This window comes from Podarcis pityusensis (assembly GCF_964106645.2).
Source record: "Podarcis pityusensis genome assembly, chromosome: 14".
NCBI lineage: Eukaryota > Metazoa > Chordata > Lepidosauria > Squamata > Lacertidae > Podarcis > Podarcis pityusensis.
In genome coordinates this window covers 36,731,705-36,755,882 of record NC_138039.1, presented here as the reverse complement: position 1 = coordinate 36,755,882, position 24,178 = coordinate 36,731,705, and the positions used below count along the sequence as shown (strand labels likewise).

At 45.1% G+C, this 24,178-nt stretch overlaps 1 protein-coding gene across 2 annotated transcripts; it reads left to right on the top strand.

Annotated features, from left to right (window-relative positions):
- The first annotated feature begins 2,172 nt into the window (after positions 1-2,172).
- PLIN1 (perilipin 1) lies at positions 2,173-23,587 on the top strand. 2 transcript variants are annotated; one of them, XM_080980431.1, is made up of 9 exons: positions 2,173-2,304; positions 3,276-3,339; positions 4,444-4,648; positions 7,470-7,552; positions 9,235-9,487; positions 12,684-12,838; positions 16,391-16,534; positions 19,098-19,340; positions 21,423-23,587. In XM_080980431.1, exons 2-9 carry the CDS (start codon positions 3,295-3,297, stop codon positions 21,825-21,827), a joined length of 1,533 nt encoding a protein of 510 aa, XP_080836557.1. In that variant the 5' UTR covers positions 2,173-2,304; positions 3,276-3,294; the 3' UTR covers positions 21,828-23,587. The 2 variants fall into 2 exon arrangements, with proteins under 2 accessions (XP_080836557.1, XP_080836558.1); XM_080980432.1 differs by lacking the exon at positions 19,098-19,340.
- Positions 23,588-24,178: the final 591 nt, after the last annotated feature.

Below are 24,178 nucleotides of genomic sequence, written 5' to 3'. Positions count from 1 at the left end.
ACCATTTTATAGTTCAGATCGGAGGGAATAAATACAGTGGTACCTTGGTTTGCAACCATTTTGGATTACAACCATTTTGGATTACAACCACGTCAAACCCTGAAGTGGGTGTCCCTTTTTTTAGATTACAACCCATTTTTTTTGGATTACAACCCATTATATATTTTTTTTGGAGGCCCCATTGGCGAAAACGCGACTTGGGTTACAACCTGTTTTGGTTTACAACCGGACCTCCAGAACAGATTACGGTTGTAAACCAAGGTATCACTGTACAGTGAAGGGACAACAAGTACAAAGATTCATACTATGCTCATACTATTCATACTAAGGGTATGCGTACCCTTGAGTCTCTCCCCACCCCCGAAAAAAAGCACTGGAAATAACTATCCTGTGTGGGTCTGTGGATGGGAGTCTGAAAGTGTAACAAGGTGGGGAATGGGAGCTACTTGCTTCAAAGTGCAAAGCCAGGATTTACGGCTGCTGTGCATTTTCTTTCTGTGCATGTGTTTCATTGGGCTGAAAACCAAGTGGTCTGATTTAACCCCATTTCAGTCTAGGACAAGGAGCACTTGTGCTGTGGGATGGTGGCTGGTCTTTCTCTCTCTCTCTCTCTCTCTCTCTCTCTCTCTCTCTCTCTCTCTCTTGTCGTCTATGCCAAGCAGAGTTTCCTTTGCCAAGTGCCCAGCCCGCTGTTGGGGAGCAACTGCTGCACTTTGGACTTCTGTCTGCGGAGAGGAATGATTAATTCCCAGACCTAAGGAAATAATTTCCACTTGGTTGCAGCAGCTTTGCTTCTTCACCTATATTTGTGGCAACAATGGATTTGAGGAAGGAGGAGGAGGAGAAAGCCATGCAGAGACATGGGCTGGTTTGAAGGGCCAGTTGACGCTGGAAATAAAGTCTAGGCCCTGTTGCCAAAATGCCTGGTCTGAGACCACTGGTGGGTCCCATCTGCACTATGCATTTAAAGCAGTATCATACCACTTGAAACAGTTTTGGCTTCCCTGCAAAAAAATGGGGGACCGTAGTTCGTTATGGATTCCGGAGAACTGGTAAGAAACCCCTATGCTACCATTTGCAGAGTGATTTAACAATCCATTTTCACAGGAAACTCTGGGAATTGGAGCTCTAGGAGGGCAATAGGGGGTCTCCTACCAGTTCGCAGAACCTGGAGCAAACTGCATTCCCCAGGATTTTGAGAGGGAGGAAGCCATGGCTGTTTAAAGTGGTATACAAATAGAAACACTGGCTAGAGCATGTGCTTCTGAAGACAGCTTTGTTTATGGAAGTTTTTAGCATCTGATGTTTTATTGTATTTTTAATATTTTGTTGGAAGCCATCCAGAGTTGCTGGGGAAACCCAGCCAGATGGGCAGGGAATATTTTTATTATTTTTATTATTATTATTATTATTATTATTATTATTATTATTATTTTCTCCAGTGCCTATACTATAGAGACATTCATATTACCCTCATCTCCCAACTACTCCATAAGTACCCAGGGCACACAGGATGTCATCCCATCACCCCTAGCTAACAGGACCAGTGGTCAGGGATCATGGAAATTGTAGTCCCAAAACATCTGGAGGGCCGAGTTTGCCTATGCTTGGTTTGGACGAATCCCCAGCAGGGCTGGCAGCACAACAGCAAAAGCAGGGCTCAGATCCGCCGCCTGAAGCAAATGGCTTCACCTTGCCTTATGCACGGACCACCCCTGTGCTCAACAGCAACAATATAATTCAGCTCTTACTACTCCTACGTATATTCATAATCACACTGTCAGCCGTTGATATATTACAAGGCACAATTAGAATGCAATTTGAGCTTCAGGTGCTTATGGAATGTAACCAAAAATGTACTCATTAACTTGAGCACTTTTTAAGCAAGGAAGCCAGAGACAGAAAGATATCCCAGAAGGGGAACTGGCAGTGCATTCCCTGAAAGCACCTGAATTTTTTTTTTTAAAAAAGGTTTAGGTGCTTTCTGAAGATCTGAAGACTCTGACCCAAGGGGATATAATTTGTCCCTTTGGATGTATGATTTGCCTCTTGCAGATTTGGCCATTTGAAGATCACAGTTGGGCAATGTTTCGGGCATCCGCCTGAGTTTTACAGAATCCAAGGAAGCTCTTTTGCCCAATTTCCACAGCAGCTTGGCAAGACCCCTGACCCTATTAGCTGGAAGGTGGGGCTTGCTTGCGTTACTGTCTGGGGCAAGACTTGTCTCTGTCAGAGTTGAGACAGCACTGCTGCATGTTCTCCACTTCTGGCACCTTGCTAAAGGCGGTTTGACTTGTGAAGCCGGTGAGTACCGTTCTAATTTGGTTATTGCAAAAAGACACCTATATAGAGGAGATGCTGATATATGTGACTTCTGGAGACTCTTTCCTGGAGCAATGTAGATTAAGGCTGCAATCTTTTCAGGCTCCCTAGAGGCATTTGGTGGTCCACTATGAAAACCGGATACTGGACCATATGTGGCTGTGGTCTGATCCAGCAGAATTGTCTTACTTTCTTATGCTCAGATGCATCTTTTTATTTAGATATTCCACTAAAATAAAAAAAAAGATGTTTGAGAACTTAGCCTGTCACAAATTCAGCACTGAGTGGTTAAAAAAAGAAAAGAAAGGTAAAATGTTGATTGTACCAAAATTCAGGAAGGAAGCAAAAAATTGTGAGCAGGAATGGGTGAGAATTTTTTATTCGCTTTGCATTGCATTTCACTTACTGAAATAACATGCAAAACGAAACACAGCTTTCCTTCAGCGTTCTCACTGCTCTGTATTTTGCAGTGCAAGTAATGGGTGCAAAAAAATACATCTATTATGGTAGAATTAAAATGCATGTATTTTGTAATTGTTGTTATATATTGGAAATCAATAAAGCAATATTTATTTATTTTTTAAAAGAAAGAAATGAACAAACTTGTTGCTCCCCAAGGGCTGCTTTTGATTCTATTAACAGGGAATAACTGCAACTTTAAATTTCTTAATGCAAATGTAATGTGTACTTGAGAGCATGAGAAAAAAATAAACTGTGTTTCCCACATTGTTCGAGGGATAATTGCACGTTTATTGCATGTGTAATTATATGTAAAGATCCCCAAGACAGCTGTTTTCCTCACTGAGTCCTGGCACCCAAAGCCGCTTTTCCTGTGTCAGGGTTGAAGTTCCAGGATTGTACAAGCTTAGATTCTTCCGAGGGCTTCCGAAGAAACCACACGGGAAGAATCTCTTGCCTTTGCGCTGCGGATTAATTTGTTTTTTGCACTTTAGTTTACAGGCTAATGCAAGGATGGCAGCCAAAAGCAAGCAGCTAATGCAGAACGGAACCCCTAAGGTAAGTGCGTGGGTAGAAATCAAGACGGAGAAACTTGTTCCCTAAAGAGAGAGGATTTATGACGGCTCAGTGCATTTTGAAACACAGGTTCCTTCAGAAGCAACCTTGAACTTTCCAAGTCTACAGAATGATTGAAGCAGCTTGCACAAATGTTGCTGCTGGCCTGACAAAGCTCCAGTCACTTGTGGGACAAATGTTGTTCCTAAACTGCCCTCGGGTGGGTTAAACCACAGAGCCTAGGACTTGCCGATCAGAAGGTTGGCGGTTCAAATCCCTGCGACGGCGAGAGCTCCCGTTACTCAGTCCCTGCTCCTGCCAACCTAGCAGTTCGAAAACACATCAAAGTACAAGTAGATAAATAGGTACCGCTCTGGCGGGAAGGTAAACAGCGTTTCCGTGCGCTGCTCTGGTTCACCAGAAGCGGCTTAGTCCTGCTGGCCACATGAGCCAGAAGCTGTAAGCCAGCTCCCTTGGCCAATAAAGCGAGATGAGTGCCACAACCCCAGAGTCGGCCACGACTGGAGCTAATGGGGTCCCTTTACCTTTACCTTTTAAACTGCCCTCAACCTTCTACATTCATTCATTGTGTTTACTGTATTGGCCTAAATATAAGCCGCACCCGAATATAAGCCACAAATTAAGGGAGGGGGAGAGAGAAAAAAATTATAATACCCAAATAGAAGCCACTTTATTCCTTGCTGCTCCTGGCTGCATACTTGGGGTGGGGGGAGCCACGCTGTGTTGCCGGCGGCCTTTCCCCTTCCTCGCTCTCTCCTTTCCCGGCCTTGGGGGAAAGGATAGGAGACTACACGCAGGGCGGGCGCCGCTTTGCTGAGCTCCTGGCACTGTTTGCCCAGCGCTCCTGGATGCATACATCAAGGTTGCAAATATAAGCCGCACTTTAACTTTTCACGGTTGGAATTTGGGGAGGAATGAGGCTTATATTCAGGTCAATACTGTATTTACTGCCTTTTCTCCAATGAACTCAAGGCAGCGTATATGACTGCTTCACAACAACCCTGTGAGGTAGGCCAGGATGAGTGTTTGAGGAATTGAACCTGGAAGCCTTCCCAGTCTTAGTCCCTTACCTTCCTTCCCCAACAGGGAAATGATAATGCATTGCAGAGGGTCTTGCACCTACCGGTGGTCAATTCAGCATGCAGCAACCTCCAGAAGGCATATTCCGTCACCAAAGAAGTTCATCCCCTGATGGCGTCCGTGTGTGGGGCTTATGAGCGAGGCCTCCAGAATGCCGGCTCCATAGCTGCATCGAGTGTGAAGCCTGTGGTGAAGAAGCTGGAACCTCAACGTAAGTCAAAAGTGGGGGATCTCTGGCCGGGGGGGGGGGCAAATGTGGCTCTCCAGGCATCTCTATCTGGCCCCCGGAACTCTCCCTCAGCCACACCCACAGCTTTGCACCCTGACGCTTCTTGCCTGGCTGTAATTTGGCCTTGAACCTTTCTAACACCTCTTGCTTGTTTGGGTAGAGGATGGAGAGGAGTGTATGGTTGGGTGTAGAAACTAGCCCTACTGTACAAAGGGGGAAGGGATGTGGGTGGCGCTGTGGGTTAAACCACAGAGCCTAGGACTTGCTGATCAGAAGGTTAGTGGTTCGAATCCCCACGACAGGGTGAGCTCCCGTTGCTCAGTCCCTGCTCCTGCCAACCTAGCAGTTCGAAAGCACGTCAAAGTGCAAGTAGATAAATAGGTACCGCTCTGGCGGGAAGGTAAACGGCGTTTCCGTGTGCTGCTCTGGTTCGCCAGAAGTGGCTTAGTCATGCTGGCCACATGACCTGGAAGCTGTACACCGGCTCCCTCAGCCAATAAAGCGAGATGAGCGCCGCAACCCCAGAGTCGGCCATGACTGGACCTAATGGTCAGGGGTCCCTTTACCTTTTACAAAGGTGAAATTTACATTCACATCATCACCCATTTTTGCTTCTGGCCTTTTCCACCACCAGGATGTGGCCCTTGGAAGGTTACCCTGGAGGGAACTTGGCCCTCAGGCAGAAAAGTGTTCCCCACCCCTGATGTAAATACTGTATTGTTTGAGGGCTGGAAATGACACAAAGGAAACAAGTGCATTTGTTTAATTCCTGGCCTGGATTGGCCCCATACATTCTCAGGCGGATAATGGGACCACAAAATCCTGTGTGGGTTCACCATGACAAGGCCAGGGAAAGGGAAATATGGAGCCATGACAGAAGCCAACAGGAATGGCAGTTGAATCCAGTTTCCACAATGGTGAGGGAACAGCATCCTCCACTGTAACTAAGGGCAGCAGGCCCACAAATTTTGCTGCCTGGGTTAGCGCAACAGTGATACACATGTGTGCAGACAAACATCTGCTCAAATCAAGGTGCATAAGTTTCAGCTAAGTTTCTTTTGAGGGAAAATGTCCTACAAGCACCTCTCCACATGTCTCACACTAAAACACACACACAAACAAACAAACAAACAAACAAACAAACACACACAAATAATAAATGAAATAAACATTTCTCTCCTTTCAGGACTCCCAAAATCAGCAGCCCGAGGCATTCGCCTCTCTGTACCTAATGACAGGGCCGGCTCTGTCGGCTCAGCTATAATTGAAATGCTTTTGGATGAAATGTGTCATGGAAGGTCAGGCAGCAGAACAGAAGGATTGTGCTTTTCACTTCCCTCTTTTCATTATAAAATTAGATCTTCCCCTGCCACCTTGCTTTGTACATGAACCAGGAAAACACATAATAAAACAAAGATGGCTTCTCTGCCACATGTTTCTTATATAGCTCCGAGGATGTGGAAGGAAAACCCTGGGAGTGAGGAATTGTGTGCAGGGTCCCCGTCCCACTACAACACACACACCTCCTTTGTGCTTTCAACTTTAACGAGCAAGTATTAGATATAGGAAGGGACGCGGGTGGCGCTGTGGGTTAAACCACAGAGCCTAGGACTTGCTGATCAGAAGGTTGGCGGTTCGAATCCCCGCGACAGGGTGAGCTCCCGTTGTTCGGTCCCTGCTCCTGCCCACCTAGCAGTTCAAAAGCACGTAACAGTGCAAGTAGATAAATAGGTACCACTCCGGCGGGAAGGTAAACGGCGTTTCCGTGTGCTGCTCTGGTTTGCCAGAAGCAGCTTAGTCTTGCTGGCCACATGACCTGGAAGCTGTACGCTGGCTCCCTCGGCCAATAAAGCGAGATGAGTGCCACAATCCCAGAGTCAACCACGACTGGACCTAATGGTAAGGGGTCCCTTTACCTTTATGAGATATAGCAATTATACCCAGGCACCAGGGTCAAACCACCATGGTCGGCGGTTCGAATCCCCGCGGCGGGGTGCGCTCCCACTGCTCAGTCCCAGCGCCTGCCAACCTAGCAGTTCGAAAGCACCCCCGGGTGCAAGTAGATAAATAGGGACCGCTTACCAGCGGGAAGGTAAACAGCGTTTCCGTGTGTGGCTCTGGCTCGCCAGAGTAGCTTCGTCACGCTGGCCACGTGACCCGGGAGTGTCTGCGGACAGCGCTGGCTCCCGGCCTCTAGAGTGAGATGAGCGCACAACCCTAGAGTCTGTCAAGACTGGCCCGTACGGGCAGGGGTACCTTTACCTTTACCTTTACCTTTACCTTTACCAGGGTCAAACAAAAGCCTCCTGTTCACAATATGCAACAGACCCTTCAAGTGTTCCTATTTTCCATGTTTCTGATTTGATCCCGGAATGTCCCACTTTTTCTTAGAATGTCCCTATTTTCATTGGAGAAATGTTTGAGGGTATGGAGTTATTCAACTCCCAAGCCGTCTCAAGGCAATCCTGTATAGGGAAGGTGTTTTTAAATGCTAAATGTTTTATTACATTTTTATATATGCTGGAAGCTGCACAGAGTAGCTGGGGCAACCCAGTAAGATGTGTGGGGTGTAAACAGTAAAATTATCTTTATGGAATGGGACGTCCCTGTTTTCATTGGAGAAATGTTGGAGGGTATGATGCAGAGATGGAGAATTTGGATGCTGGACTTGGAATTTGACTTGTTTAGAAATCGTTAAGTGTGTGTTGTGCATGGACTGATTGAATCAACCAATTTACAGCTTGCTCCTTCACCCTGGCTCTGCCCTAGAACTGTGTTAGTATCTGTATCCTCCTTGATTCAGTTGCAGCAGCCAACATCCTGACTTGTCGAGGTCTGGACCATTTGGAGCAGAAGATTCCTGCCCTCAACCAGCCAGTGGAGAAAGTAAGTTATGAGACCGCTTTGCTGGATGAGGCCTAAAGTCTAGGTAAAAATGTAGAAAGCCAGCTCATTCAAATGTTGCTAAGATGCACCTCTTTGCCCAGCCTTTGACTTTTAAGATATTTTGTTATGTGGGACCCACTTCATCTTTTCCCAAATAGTTTTTAATCGTTTTCCAGATTTCAACCAATCAATACCATATTACATCAAATGTACTACATTTTTTTCAAATAAGATGACTTCCCATTCTTCTTCCTAGATGTGTCCCTACTCCCCCCTATTTACTGCTTTTTTCCAATTTTATTTTTTGTTTGTTTATACTTTTCAAGTATAAACTTGTTTTATACATTTCACTAACTTTACAATCATTTTGACATTTCAAAACTTGACTTCCCCCTCTTTCTGCAGTTCCTTACATTTGTTTTTAATACCTTCTGCATCTCCAAATTGTTTGCTCCATAAGACACACTTTTTTCCTCTTAAAAACAAAGAGGAAATGTCTGTGCGTCTTATGGAGTGAATGTGGGGCCCCTGGAGCTAAATTGCCGGAGTGCGGCACGCTCCTGAGCTGCTCTTTGGGGCTGACGGGGGAAACGCAGGCTTCCCCCTCCAGTCCTGCGAGCAGCAGGCAGGCTGCGCTCAGATGCCCTGTGCTCCTGAGCTGCTCTGGGGTAGCCTGCGAAGCCAGAACAGCTACAGGGAGCGCTGTGCAGTGCTCCCTCTAGCTGTTCTAGCTTCTGCCTTAGCGGCGCGAAGCCTCCACAGGGCAGCGGGGAGCCTTCATCCCGCTGCCCTGCGGAGGCTTTGCACGGCTATCCCTGGCTTTTGCGGGCGGTGCATCTTATGGTCCGGTGCGTCTAATAGAGTGAAAAATACGGTGACTTGATTTACTCTTTTGTTCATCTTCTTTAAATATATACTCTTATAAAACTGCAGGTTATTACAGTAATCCTGCCAATTTTTTATCAGTTTATAATTTAAATATTCAATAAACAATTTCCATTCTTTTGTATAAAAAAAATTGTTTTCTTGATTTCTTCTTATTCTGGTAAGTTTTGCCATTTTTGCATATTCCATATGTTTTTGTATCCATTCTTCCTTTGCTGGGACTTCTGCTTCTTTCCATTTGGGAGCAAGTAACATTCTTGCCACTGTAATTGCATACATGAATAAGTTTCTATACATTTTAGGTTGTTCGGTCCCTATAATTTCCTTTTTACTGCTTTATATTCCAATTCACATTTCAACCCTTATATCTAATCTTGAATTTCACATTTTCCAATTTAATTCTTTCTCCTTCTCCCTCAGCTGTCTAGTTTTCAATTCCTGCCTGTATACTTAGCAATATCTGATACAGCAAAAGCAAAAACAAATGTGGTCTCCCAGTTCCTTGCCTCTCCCCTTTAAATCCTTACTTGTTGTTTCTGTACTAATTCTCTCTTTGTTTTCATCTTGCATGTGTGTAGATCTGGGACACACTTCTTCAGTTGAATCTATTCTGTTGTGTTTCAGCCATTATAAGAATTTTGTGTTTTACCTTTATAACTGTAATAGTTTTATTTGATTTCATAACAGTATACATTATGTTGTTGTAACCTGCCCTGAAACGTTATAGTGACAGACAGGTAAGCACCCTTTTAAAAAAAGTAAAATAACAATCTTCTTCTCTGTTATCTCCGCTTTAGGTTACATCTGATCTAAAGGACTCCATCGTAACTTACATGCAAAGTGCTATGCGCTCAGTTATGCACACCTTGGACCGAGTCATGGGACTGGGTGTCAAAAGCTGCAAGCAGCCCAAGGGTAGCTTGAGGGACGCAGCAGAGTATGCCAGGACCAGTCGAGTGAGCCAGCTGGCTGAAGCTGGAGTAGACGCGGCCATTGGCAAACTGGAGATGCTGGTGGACTTCTTCCTACCAAAAACTGAGCATGAGTCAGGTTAGTTAGTACAGGGACAGACTTTGGTAATCTTTCGTAATATGGCGCCCTGTGCCAAGCCAAAATTTGAGATCTTCTCAATTAGAGATCTTCTCAGACTTGCAACTTGCAATGCCCTGTGTGGGGAAACTGTCTGCACCACTCTAAATCCAGCGCTGCTTAGTACCATTACAGTGGTATCTATGGTTACGAACTTAATTCGTTCCAGAGGTCCGTTCTTAACCTGAAACCGTTCTTAATCTGAGGTACCACTTTAGCTAATGGGGCCTCCCGCTGCTGCCGCACGATTTCTGTTCCCATCCTGAGGTAAAGTTCTCAACCCGAGGTACTACTTCTAGGTTAGCGGAGTCTGTAACCCGAGGTGTTTGTAACCTGAGGTACCACTGTACCTGATTTTGTGGGTGGGTCGTCGGGTTGCCCTATTTTGAAGAGCAAAAAAGAGGACACATTTGCCAACTTCTACTTTGAACTATGGATCGCTGGGATGATTCTCATTTTACATGCCCCTGAAAAAGACGACGTGTCCTAGAAAAAAGAGGACGTATGGCAACCCTAGCTGAGGTTAGGTGGCAGAAATGCCAAAAGAGAACAAAGCAGCCCTGGTGTTGCAAAAACGGAGGTGGTGAATTTGTGGTGGATTATCCACACATCTTCCCCAATGTTAAAGGTAAAGGGACCCCTGACCATTAGGTCCAGTCGTGACCGACTCTGGGGTTGCGGCGCTCATCTTGCTTTATTGGCCGAGGGAGCCGGTGTACAGCTTTCTGATTCATGTGGCCAGCATGACTAAGCCGCTTCTGGCAAACCAGAGCAGCGCATGGAAATGCCGTTTACCTTCCCGCCGGAGTGGTACCTATTTATCTACTTGCACTTTGACGTGTGGGAGCTCACCCCATCGTGGGGATTCGAACCACCGACCTTCTGATCGGCAAGTCCTAGGCTCTGTGGTTTAACCCACAATGCCACCCGCGTCCCCAATGTTGCCAATCCCCAAATAGAAACAAAGAAAACTGCTTTCTACTGTCTAGAAAGTTCACCTAGCTTGCAACGACTTTTACTAGGGGTTCCTGCAGGGGTCTCTCCCAGCCCTTCCTGTAGATGTCAGGTATTGAACCGGAGGCCTTCTGCATGCAAAGCAGATGCTCTTATCACTGGGCTACAGCCCTTTCCTACTATGTATCGCATATGGGAATTCAGTAATTTCCACAAGGTGGCACTGGAGATGCTTCTGTTTCCAGTACTCGGGGGTTACTTCATGGAACTATTTGGATTCAAACCACAGTTGATTATTTATTTTTAACAGAAACTCATACTGCAAATTGCTTAACATGTCCCATCTGAAATTAATTAAAAAAAAACCTGAGGTAACATGGCCATTGAGACAGAGTATTGTTAGCTGAAATTACAAGCACCATTTTTTTCTGCTTAGCAGCAAGTCATTAAGACTGGGTTAAACCCTTAAACTAATTAAAAACTGGGAGTTCTATCCAATATTATCACTTGGATGATGGAAGGGTCTTTGATCGTGGAACCTTCTATCAGCAGAATGGGGAAGGCAGGCAATGTTTCCATATTCACTCTCCCCTCTGTACCCCCTCCATCACCCCGATTTCCTCCAACCTTCTCCAGAGAGGGGGAGTTTACCCTTCAGGGCATCATGGGAGTTGGTAGAGGGGTGTAGAGGGGAGGGTGAGTCAGGAAAAATAGCTGCCCTCCATGTTCCACTGATGGAACCCTCCACAGAATCAAAGGAACCTTTCTGCCAGTACAAGAACATCATTGATTTCAAGACAATCCCTTATAAATGGAATACCAAAAAAGACAATCTTGATTAACCAGCAGCATATGATCTAAAATATTAATTATTTTTAACATCAGTTGTTTTTAAAACTGTGGGTGACGGTAAGGATGCGGGATAAATTTGATTCCATTCACATTTAATGGTGAACCTGCCTAATTCACAGTTTCTGAAACAAGGCTCTGGTGCTCTGCCACAACAAATACACTTTTGACAACATCTACAACAGACTTTTTGCAGAAAGGAAAGTAACTGGGAAATGAACGAAAAAAAGAAGTGTGAGATAAACAATCGATTGACGGAAAGATGTAGAACTTCCAAGCAAACAAATAAAGATGGATGCTCAATAAAGAATGGACATATTCTAACCTCTATGGAAGCTTTGTGCAATAAACAGATTGTCCAAAGGGAACCAGAGGGAATGAGACTGTATGCCCTATGCCAGTTTTTATGTGAACTGCCCTAAAAAGCTGGGGGAATTAATGAATGGGAAAGATTATGCAGATGTCATTCTTTGATTAGTTCATTAAAACTAGTCTGATGGATTGGTTAACTATGCAACCTTATGCATGTCCAGCTAGAAGTCAATTCTTTCAAGTTCAGTAGGACTTATTCCCAAGAAAGCGTGTATAGGATTGCAGCCTAAAATTTCTTTAACCTTAATTTAAAACTGTCACCTTTGACAGCTACTGTGGAAGTGTAAGGTGTAGCTTATACTCGCACCAAACTGTCTTGCCATTCTATTTAATTTTTGAGAAAGTAGGCCTGAGTCTGCTACTTGAAAGAAAATTGAAGCAGAAAGAGGAGAGATGATCTTACTTATATTTATAAAGATGGAACTAATGGATTTGTTAGTCATCAGCTGCCTATCACCTGGCCTGTTTATTAGTAGGTAAAGGTAAAGGACCCCTGGATGGTTAAGTCCAGTCAAAGGCAGCTATGGGGTGTGGCGCCCATCTCGCTTTCAGGCCGAGGGAGCTGGCGTTTGTCCACAGACAGCTTTCTGGGTCATGTGGCCAGCAGGACTAAACCACTTCTGGCACAATGGGACACCACGACCGAAGCCAGAGCACACGGAAACGCCGTTTACCTTCCTGCTGCAGCAGTACCTATTTATCTACTTGCACTGGTGTGCTTTTGAACTGCTGGTTTGGCAGGAGCAGGGACAGAGCATCGGGAGCTCACCCCGTCTTGGGGTTTCAAACCGCCAACCTTCTGATCGGCAAGCCCAAGCGGCTCAGTGGTTTAGACCACAGCGCCACCTGGGTTCCCGTTTATTAGTAGGGATGCTCTGATGTCTTAGAAAGTGCAGAGGCATTTAACCTCTTTGTCTAATATCGCTGGTCTTGCTCCTTGATTGCATGTATATTCTCACCTCCCCACATTTTTTTTCTCTAGTGCACAAGCCTCCGGGGAGGTGTGAGTTGAGCACCTTTGGGAGGATAAGATCTTTAGCTGTTACTGCTTTCCACCGTGCATACAAAAAGACCACCCAAAACATCCAGCACGTAAGAGACAAAGGGCAGGATTTGGCAACGTGGATCCCAGGTCTGGTAAGTGTCTCTGCCTGGAATTCCCTTGGCTAAAGTGAGCGTGGCTGTTGTACCAAGTGCTGGATTAGCACGTAAAAGTTTAATTTAGGGCTTAGCATGTGATAGTTTAATTTAGGGCTTAGCTACACATTCATTTTCTATTTTAAGCATCACTCATAATAACTTTCCCCATGGCTCCCACTGTTCTAGGACCGTTTGAATTCCCTGCCCAAAATTAAACGAGCCATCGTCAGGACACAGTCGTAAAAATCATAACGCCTTTGTTTCTTTAGACCGTATTTCCTTCTCGATTCTTAATGCTCTCACTGTGCTCATGAGGACTGGAAAAATAAAAATAAAGTAAACAAACAAGAAGTAAACAGAAATGCCATGAAGCCCATCTGGTGCATGTCAAGCGTGGAACTTTAAGAAAGAACCAAAACACTCAGAACTTACTATTATTATTACTATTATTATTATTATTATTATTATTATTATTATTATTATTTTACTGCTCCTCATTCTAGTATCACAGGACGGTTTACAACATAAGAATACAAAAATATGCAACATAATAACAAACAAACAAAATAACCCATCCACACACAGTTCAAAGGGCCATAGTTTGGTCCTTGGTCTCTTTTGGAGATGCTTTCTGGCAAGAGTGACATCAGGAGATTCCGAGGGCCTGATAGAGAGGCCTGGGGACCCTGGACCTTAGGTTCTCCACCCTTGCTCTAACCATTGCACTACACTATTGGCCTGCATAGAGAAATAATTTGACCTACATTCCTAAGTCAGCCAATTCCTAACTCTGTTCCTAATTTATTTTTAGGATTATATAATAGTTTCCTGTGTTTCCTTTTAGTGTGGGGTTCTGATCTCTAGTAAAGACTTTATCTCTGGGCACTAGGTTCACAAATGAAGATGAAAAGGCTGGTTTATTTTTAACTGGCTCTGTATTGATTCATGACTTTGATTAACATCCTTCCTAAAGCCATGAACTCTCCCTTGTGGAGTCATGGGAGCATGGGTTTTGAACAGGAGGAGGAAGACACACAAATTATCCCCCTTGGTACCTCCTTTCCAACATCCTGTTGAGTTTGTGCCTGGGAACCATCACATAGCTACTTCCCCTCCCAAGGTCTTCTTTCCCCCCACTCCCCATGTATATCTCCCAAGGATTGGGTCCTCCTGGCTCCAGTCCCAATACAGAGAGATGTCTTGGGTGCCCAAGATTAAGCAGAACATGTGGTGGTTCCCTTGAGCTAGGATTTGCATGTGCAGCTTCTGGAGGAAGCTACCAAGCACTCTGAAGAGTGTTTTCACTCTTGAATGCTCATGTGGTGTAGTAGTTTAGGGTGTTGGACTAGGACTGCAGAGAGGGAAACCCGGGTTCAAATTGCCCCTCTGCCACACTCAGTTGATGGGCTTAGGCAGTGGTTTTGTTTCCCCCCCCCCTAAAAAATGTTTAGGGGTTCTCTCATTTTGACTCAAGAAAACCACCATTTTATAGTTCAAATCTGGGAAAATAAATACATCAAATGGACAAAAGTACAAAGAACATGTGTTACCTCATATTACACAGCTGCCAGCTCACAGTAACTTCCACATTGGCATGAGGTTGTGTGCACTAACATCTTCCCGATTCCTCTGCTTGCTGTTGATGTCCGTCGCCAGATGTCGTCCTTTCAAAAACCATGAATTTACATACACTTGAAGGCTCAAAGGAGGGCCTACCAGTTTTATAAACATTAAGTTGGCTACAGGGTTTAAATGCAATGAAGCTCTTGTTGGAGTCAGTATTAAATTCATCTGAGAGAAGCCATGTTCACACTCACTTGTTGAAATTGGGATGTTCTTGATTATGTTTAAAAGAGGCATAAGAGATGATAGAATCTTCTTTTCTGAAGAGTACTCTCAAAAACCCCTGAGGATTTATCTATCAAGAAGTCCAACTCTGTCGCACCAGTTAATTGTTTCTGTTTTGCCAAAGGTTAAAGGCGGATTATCTGGCCAAGTTTTACAATCCAACATGGGGTAGCAATGGAACGGACAATTCACCGTGCTAGAGAAGAAACTAAAATTTTTAACAACTTTAGTTTTTTCTCCCGTTAGATTCACAACATGTTTAGGGGTACGCGTATCCCTGCGTACCCCCCAGGGGGAAAAACCACTGGACTTAGGTCATTTGCTATCTCTTAGCCTAATCTACTTTATAAGGTTGATGAGAAGATAAAGTAGAGCGGCCACATGACCTACTTTACAGAGGAGAATCCTCTGTTTGAAGGTCTGCATGTTATTTAGGAGTCTTCTGTTTGAAGGGCTGCCCAAGCCAAGCTGGGTTAAAAGATAAAGAACTCTAAGAAGGGAGAGCAGGAGGGATCTTGAAGTTCACAAAAACATCGGCCACCTGGGCACAAGTTTTCCCCATTAAGGTGAGGTGTATTGTATTCCTACATAAGATACAGTACTTAACCACCAACCTTTGTACCTGGTGACCTTTTCCTGTAGCATGAGCCATACTGGGAGGTGGGGAAGAACTCCTTTTAGCTGCTCTGTTGGGGTAGTGAAATGCTTAAAAGTGAATAATGTGTAGCAAATTATTTTATTTATGGAACGTGTTCATTATGCGTACATAAAAGCTTTCAAATATAATAATAACTCTTCATATTCAATTTATACATTCATGACTCTAACAATTTATAGACCGTTAAAACACAGAGAGATACGTGAGCTTGATGATGGGGTTCTAGATGCTTGAATGAGGTGTGTTTGCCAGCCAGGGATAGCTCAGTTGGTAGAGCATGAGGCTCTAAGTCTCAGGGTCATGGGTTTGAGTCACACGCTGGGCAACTTTCCTTCATTGCAGAGAGTTGGATTAGATGATCCTTGTGGTCCCTTCCAACTCTACAATTCTATGATTCTCTGATTTCTACACTTACACCAATACATAGAAATCACTGACCCTGTCAGGGGACTGCCATCAGAACAGGGGAAGGAGGCAGGGGGGCTGTTGGGATACAGAGAGTCTCCGAAACTCCTGAGGAGCAGTTCCTCTTCCAGCGGTGGGAAAAGCCACACCTCCAGTGGAGAAGAGAGGGAAGGGGCCAGCCAAGCGAGGAAAGGGCTTGAGGATGCTGCTGAGAGCCCCAGCGCCTCACCTTGCCAGGCTGGCCAGGAGGGACGCATGCCATTTCCGTCGCCCAGCTTGCGCAGAGGGGTGAAATGCAAGGAGGGGGGAGGAGGCTTGGGGTGCCGAAGTTCTTATGTCGGGGGAGAATCCGGAAGCGGCCACTCCCGGATTCTGCAAGTGACTAAGACAGACATGAATTTTGTAGATATGCACTGTAAATAGTTTGCACAATAAAACCCGTAAAAGACAAGTCGGAGTCCTGCCTGGTTACTCACGAGCAACCACCATCAGCGTCTGACAGACCCTTTGAAATTTACACTTTGATGTGCCCAAAGGGACAAAGAAATCATTTCTCACCCATGTCCAATTAATTTTAATCCGCATGCCTTCTTTGGTCCTGGAAACGCATGGACTCTTCACCATCTTCTTCTGTGCAGGTTGTCTTGGCCCGGCAGAGCTCAAAGAAGGTCCTGAAGATCATCACTGGTGTTCAGAGCGCAGAAACCGGCTGGCTAAGCAAGAAGGTTCAGAAGGTGCCAAAGGAAGAGGAGGAAACCAAGAAAGATGACACTGGGAGAAAGGTACAACTTTTGAAATCATTATTCTTGGACCCCATGTGTGTGGTGCGTGTGTAGAACATAGATCAATGACAGAAACTATCCTTCGCACGCAGAGGGTCCCAGGTTCAATCCTTGCCATGTCCAGGTAGGCCTATAGGAAACTGCATAGAAAAATGTGTTTAAGATAAATTTGCACTAAAATGCTGATGAGTTTTCATGGGGGTTATTTTTAAGCACAAAATGCTGCAGATATGTGGTGGATTGAATTTAATGTTGGGAAAATGAGAAACTTAGGGAACTGAAATGAACAGATCCTTCCACCCTTACGTAGAATAATTACTCCCCACCAAGACTTTCATCTTGCTTAAAAGAAAACCTCAGGAACAAAGAAGGGTAGTTTTTAGTGTAATGCAAAAGGGGAGCAGCTTTCCAAATCTTTCAATGTGGAGATATATAATACAGTGGTACCTCGGGTTACATACGCTTCAGGTTACATACGCTTCAGGTTACAGACTCCGCTAACCTGGAAGTTGTACCTCAGGTTAAGAACTTTGCTTCAGGATAAGAACAGAAATCGTGCTCCAGCGGCGCAGCAGCAGCAGGAGGCCCCATTAGCTAAAGTGGTGCTTCAGGTTAAGAACAGTTTCAGGTTAAGAACGGACCTCAGGAACGAACTAAGTACTTAACCCGAGGTACCACTGTATCCAGCAGAGTTCTGTTCTGCACTGGAGAAGCAGAGTTAGCTTTTTAGGAGATTAGCTTTGGCATGTAAATAAATGGTGTTAACTTGTTGAATCCAGCTGTTTTGGGTTTGAGGCAGCCAGGCATTTTGCTTTTTTCCTCCATTGGGTGCAACTGGGGGAGTCAAACCAGAGGCCAAATTTCCACAGGAAATTCATCCTCTATCCAAACAGCCAGGGGAAGGAAATAGCGGGAGCTCTTTCCCAAGGGGACATGGCATTAAAAAGCCAAGCACGGGGTCTTTGATTATATCAAAGACCCTGGAAATTCTGATGTTATTACTATTATGACCTCTGTTCTGTGGTGGGGACTTTCAGGAAAACTTTAAATTTACAATTTTTCCATTGTCCTAAATTGATGGAGCTCTGATTTGACATGTTTAACCAGAGAAAATTGAATGTGCTCCTGTGTATTGGGAGCAGAAGGGTTGGGATGTGGGAGAAATGTGATTTTATTTTTGTTTGCATTTTAATGAAAAACCACCTAATTCACCCTTCTGCAAAGCCAGTATGTGAGCTGACACGCAGTTAAGCTTTTAAATTTGTACTGCTCCGAATTCTGCAATTCAGTTTGCCAACCAACCAACATGTACAAAAATGCACATATTGAGTGGAAACGTGTGTAAAAATGCATAGGTTAGTGGAAACAGCATACAAGAATGCATCGTAGCAGGAAAAAATGCTTGAAAAAAATTGCATATTACTCAAAACAGAATTAAGAAATGTGTTGGTTAAGAGAAATTTGCACAGAAATGCTGGAACATTTTCAAATTACTGCAGAAACATGGTAATATTGGGGAAATGTGAAACTGAGAGAAATTAAAATTGCCAGAATTCTCCATCCCTAGTGGTGGGAGAGATTCTGTGGGAGAGAAGCCATCACGTCCCCTAAAGTCTGTGAGATCACACCAGCCAGGGCAAAGAGTTGGTGAGGGGGATAATTTTATTTGTAGCACACCCTGACCTGGTTCAGCCTTAAAAAAAAAAAAAGTTTAAATCCTCATTGATACTAACTGGTTCCCGTTGACACTAGTTTATCATCCTTCTTGGGGTTACGTCAGGGGTACAGTAGAGTTTGGGATCCATCAGATCCAAGATGTTCTCAGATTCACACATGGCTCACCCTGCTTCTGGTCCTATTGCTCCACAACCTAGACCTAATGATGCTTAGCACCCTTAACAAACTGCAGTTCCCAGGATTCTATGGGGAACTGGTGACCTGGGAACTACAACTAATCCAGAACGCAGCAGCTAGACTGGTGACTGGGAGTGGTCACCGAGACCACATAACACCAGTCCTGAAAGACCTACATTGGCTCCCAGTATGTTTCCGAGCACAATTCAAAACGTTGGTGCTGATTTTTAAAGCCCTAAATGGCCTCTGCCCAGTATACCGGAAGGAGCGTCTCCACCCCCATCATACAGCCCAGATACTGAAGTCCACCTCTGGGAGCCTTCTGGCAGTTCCCTCCCTGCGAGAAGTGAGGTTGCAGGGAAGCAGACAGAGGGCCTTCTCGGTAGTGGTGCCCACCCTGTGGAATGCCCTCCCATCAGATGTCAAGGAAATAAACAACTATCTGACTTTTAGAAGACATCTGAAGGCAGCCCTGTTTAGGGAAGTTTTTAATGTTTGATGTTTTATAGTGTTTTTAGTATTCTGTTGGGAGCTGCCCAGAGTGGCTGAGGAGGCCCAGCCAGATGTGTGGGGTGTCAATATAGTAGTAGTAGTATTTAAAGTGATATGAAACCACTTCAAATGAATGGTGCAGATGTGGTCACGGGTACTCATATGGGAAAGTCATGCTTGCTCAACCAAGATCCTTGGCTTTATTTTCTGCTTCTAGACAGCAAAGCAAGTCGAAGCACAGAGCTTGGTGGGCAGTGTGTCTCAGAACCTGCAGACGTGCTTCTCCATCGCCTCAAGGGTGAAGGATGCCCCTGCTACTGTCTGGAATGCGGCTGGGCAGCTTCTGCAGGTTTCTCCACAGAGGGCCATGTCTGAGGCAGGAGACAAAGTGGACCTGTTGAAAGAGACCTTTCATAATATCACAAGCAACCTGCTGGGAACATTCTCCTCCTATGTACCTGTAAGTCACATCTCCCTCCTGTAGGATGAGAGGTGGGGTGGTGGGCATATTTGGAGTTCGGATCTGCATAATTGGAGTGGGGTGTGTTGCAGCTTGAATCTTTGTGAACCATTTGCCTATGCACAAACTAGCTTGTCATTTAGAATGGGGAGGCGAAATCCGATTCATTTCACATTTCAAAGTGGACCTACCTCTAACTGGCATTTTTCCAAAACAATGTGTGAACCAAAACACAACCATCATTTGAAATTTGCAACCCTCCGAATGTTGCAGTGCAGCTCTACAGCCAGGTAATAGGTACAAAAATGCAGATAAATGCATCACTAGCATACAGCAATGACGTATATTCATACAAAAACGTATCAGGGGAAATTGTTTTGCCAAAATGTGTATACTAGGCAAAATTGCGTACAAAAAAATTGTCTTTGGGGAGACATTTGTGCGAAAATGCTGATGAATTTTCATGAGGACTTCTGTTTGTTAAAAAAATGCAGACTGATGTGGTAACATGGAGAACTGAATTGAAAGAATGAGAAACTGAAATTGACATAGTCACCATTCTCTATCCATCTCTCTCACAAACACACACAGAAACAGATTTGCTGGTTGCCTTAGGTCTTTTTCCTATGTGCCCAGGCCACATGGGAGTAGCTTTCCTGTGATTCTACCCTATGTGGATGTAAATACCACAACCACCTGGATGTAGCTCATTGAATGGGTCTTCCCACGCTGCTGACACCCCCCCCCCCTTTGGGCCAGGGACATACTGGGTAGAAAGGCACTGCTTATGCAGGTGCAATGGTCATGCGCATACAGCACAATGGCAAAGGTTGAAGACTGTAGGATGTGGCCTATATCTGTGCGGGCTGCTGCCTTTGCAGAGATCTCTAAAGCAGTGGTGTAGAACCTGTAGCCCTACAGATCTTGTTGTACTTCAGCTCCCATCAGCCTCAGCCAGCATGGCCAGTGGTCAAGGATGATAGGAGCTGTAGTCCACCAAAATCTGGAGGGCCACACTTCCTCACTCCTGCTCAGAGGCCACACCTGTTGTTGGCATCAGTAGTGTGCCCCAGTATCGTAAGTGTTGGGAAACTGTGTACGTGCAGCTACTCACACAGAGTCAATTAAGATTTGGCAGACAGCCAGAAGGCAATCTGAAGGAGTAAGTCTGCCTGGTGATAACAGAGACATGGAGACAACTGCCTGGTTGGTCAAGCTCTCTCAAGGGAGTGATAATTAATGGCCTAGTAACTGGGAGTTCAGTGTTCAGAGGTTTAGAGTTCTGTTTGTCAGTGTAGGAGTTGTGAGTAGTGTATGAGAGAGCTAACAAAAGATCTGTGTTCTGTTCCTGTAAATAAAGGTAAAGGTAAAGGTACCCCTGCCTGTACGGGCCAGTCGTGTCCGACTCTGGGGTTGCGCGCCCATCTCGCTTAAGAGGCCGGGGGCCAGCACTGTCCGAAGTCACTTCCGGGTCACGTGGCCAGCGTGACAAGCTGCATCTGGCGAGCCAGCGCAGCATACGGAAACGCCATTTACCTTCCCGCTAGTAAGCGGTCCCTATTTATCTACTTGCACCCGGGGGTGCTTTCGAACTGCTAGGTTGGCAGGCGCTCGGACCGAGCAACGGGAGCGCACCCCGCCTCGGGGATTCGAACCGCCGACCTGACGATCGGCAAGTCCTAGGCACTGAGGTTTTACCCACAGCGCCACCCGCGTCCCCGTTCCTGTAAATAGTCCACTGTATATAATAAACACCTAACTACAAGTTCCTGGTTCCTGCTTCATCGATCCTGTCTGCAGCCAAGTTGCCAATTGCTTCCGTGGATTCTGCGTGTACTCTGCTAGGTCTGGCTAAGGTCCTGCGACTAGTCAGAAAAGTTGTGAAACACCAATAGGTTTTGCCAATAGTAAGAATGTTTGTGCAAAGTTCTGTCGTAAGTGCTTGAACCCATCCTGCAGAAACCAATCTCCAAAGGTTGAGTTGGGAGGAATTTCCTGAAAAATTATAGGGTCTGGGTTTACCCATCCGAAATTCACACCTCTCTCTCTTTCCATATCCACTCTCTCCCATCCCTGGTTTAGGTTCCAAAGATCTCAGTGAAACAAGAGGAGACTGCAAGCGTGCCTGTGGCTAATTCTGAGTCAAGTCAAGACCAGGAAGGTACCCAGCCTGTGAGCACAGATGCTGAGGAGGAGAAGAGGGGACTGGCGTATCAGCTCCTAGGAATTCGGCGGTCTAGCCGAGGTCACCATCCCCTCTCCTTCCTCAATCTGGATGGGCCCCTTCCTCCTCAGCCAGCCGCCTCCCAACATCGGAGCCCAGCCTTTGAAGCTGAGTATGCAGGATCCCGCAAATCTGCCTTCTCCCCTTACAAGGATTGGGCTGGCAGCAGGAGAATGAGCGAAGGGCTGTGCCGCCCCAGTTCGCAGGTTGTGTACACCAGGGCTCATGCAAGCCTCCATAGCACCACCTTCAAGAAAGACTAAGCCAATAAGAGGCCCAAACCCTCTGCTTAATAACTTGTTCAGTCTCTTGAGTCTACTGCCCTTGCTGGCTTTGCAAGCTGTATAACATTAGAATATATCAGGTAGAGCCCGGCCTCCTCAAAAAGAACATTGTGGGGTGAGGAACTGACTCAACCCCTAGGAGTGTGTGATCAGGATAAGGACCACAGTACGTGAGGCTAGTAATCCATTTCCCCACACCAGAGAAAAAATATTCTCCTCCAAACCTTCTATTCCTCATCCAGTGATGAAGAGAAATAGCTTTGACAATTCTTATCAGGGCCACAACCTGAGGAGTTATGTGTTATCACCCCACACTGTGTCACAGTCCTAATCTGTATTTAAAACAAACAAAACAAACCTCCAGACATGTTAAATAAGGAATGGGGAACCTGTGACCCTCTGGTAGGGATGGGTGACTCTGTCAATTTCGTTTCTTTCAGGGGGTTTTTTAGTTCCGTATTAGTTTTCAATTTTTCTTTTTTTAAAAAAAAAAAACCTTGTGAAAATTAATTGACATTTCAGGGCTAATTTCTCTGAACAAATGCATGATTTTTGCCTAATATGCACATTTTTTTGTCAAGGAATTTCCCCAAATATAATGCATTTTTGTAAGCTAATTTCACTAACATACTCATTTCTAGGCACACTTTACCCAAGCGCGTGCATTTTTTGAACACTCTAATTGGCTGGAGAATGACACAGCAAAGTTTGAACATGTGCAAATCTCGAGGGACGGTTTAGTTTTGGCTCACGTGTTGTGAATAAGGCAGGTTCACCTTTAAATGCGAACTGAATTTAATTTCTCCCCATTCCTACCCTCTTGAGTTTTGTTGGACACTAGTACAGTCAGTGGTCGTGAATGATGAACATTGGAGGGCCACAGATTCCTCAGCCCTGCCAAACGCATTGACATGCTTAACATAACGCCTTGTTTGACCTTAAGAACCATAGCTAAAGACAACCTTCCTTACTTGGTTGGGCTACTTACATTCCCAGTTGGGGCTTTAAATGAATGGCAAATCAGTGATTTCCTCCTAGCCGACAGAAACATGGAACCATAGAATTGTAGAGTTGAAAGGGACCACAAAGGTCATCTAGTCCAATCCCTTACAATGCAGGGATATTTTGCCCAATGTGGGGCTCGAAGCTACAACCCTGAGATTAAGACCCTCATTCTCTACCAAACTGAGCTATCCCTGGCCAGCAAACACGCCTCCTTCGATCATCTTAAACCCCACCATCAAGCTCAGGTGTGTCTGTGTGTTTTTAGTGTCTATGAATTGTTAGTGTCAGAAATGTATAATATGAACAGTGATTTTATATTTGGAAGCTTTTATCTACTTTCCATAAATAAAATAATTTGCTAGACATTATTCCCTTTTAAGCATTTCACTACCCCATCAGAGCGGCTAAAAGGAAAGAGAGAAAGAGAGAGAGAGAAAGAGAGAGAGAGAGAGAGAGAGAGAGAGAGAGAGAGAGAGAGAGAGAGAGTTTTCTGTTTTACAATTTAAAGTACTCATTTTTACATCCTTAAAATATCCGTGACTTCCCTTCTTCTCGTTCCATGGTTCATTTTACAATCCCTGCATATTTTACAGAAACTATACCATTCAGAGTTCCATTATTACATCCATCATAACTTATTTACACTGTTGAATTTATCTTAATGCTGCCAGCGTTTTCAGCTGTACACAGTTATTTCCCATGTATTCAATAAACATTTTCCAATCTTCTCTAAACGTGTGTTCTTCTTGTTCTCTTATTCTGTTCCACCTGTCAAGCAGCTCTTTCAGTCAGAAAGTTCTTCCTGGTGTTTGGTCAGAACATTCTTTCTTGTAACTTGGGTCAAGTCCTACGCTCTGGAGCAGTGGCATAGGAAGAGAGGTGTGGGCAGCCCCGGGTGTCATCACTGAGGAGGGTGACAAAAAATAACTCCCTCACCCACCATACGCCCCTTCCTATGCCACAGCAGGAGCACTCTCCCCTCTAGTTTTCAGAAACTAGAAGCATTTCTGCCTCCAACTTTGCAGGCAGAGCACAGCCTTTATGGTAGCCTTTATGGCTAGTAGCGTTCGACAACCCTCACCTCTCCATCTTCCTCACCTGCTCGCTTTGGTACAGTAAGTCTCCATGGAACCAGGAGAGTTCCGGCGCAGCCAGCTGGGAAGAGAGCGAGGCTCCCTCTGGAGGTCAAGAGGGGCGGCGGGGATATTCTTGCCAGGTTTCAGCTGCCTGGAAGGTTTCCAAGGCTTGGTCAGGTTGAAATGGGCTGAGGCTGCTTGGGACAGGTTTCCACGAGGGCTGCTTTTCTGGTATTGTCGAGGGCGGTG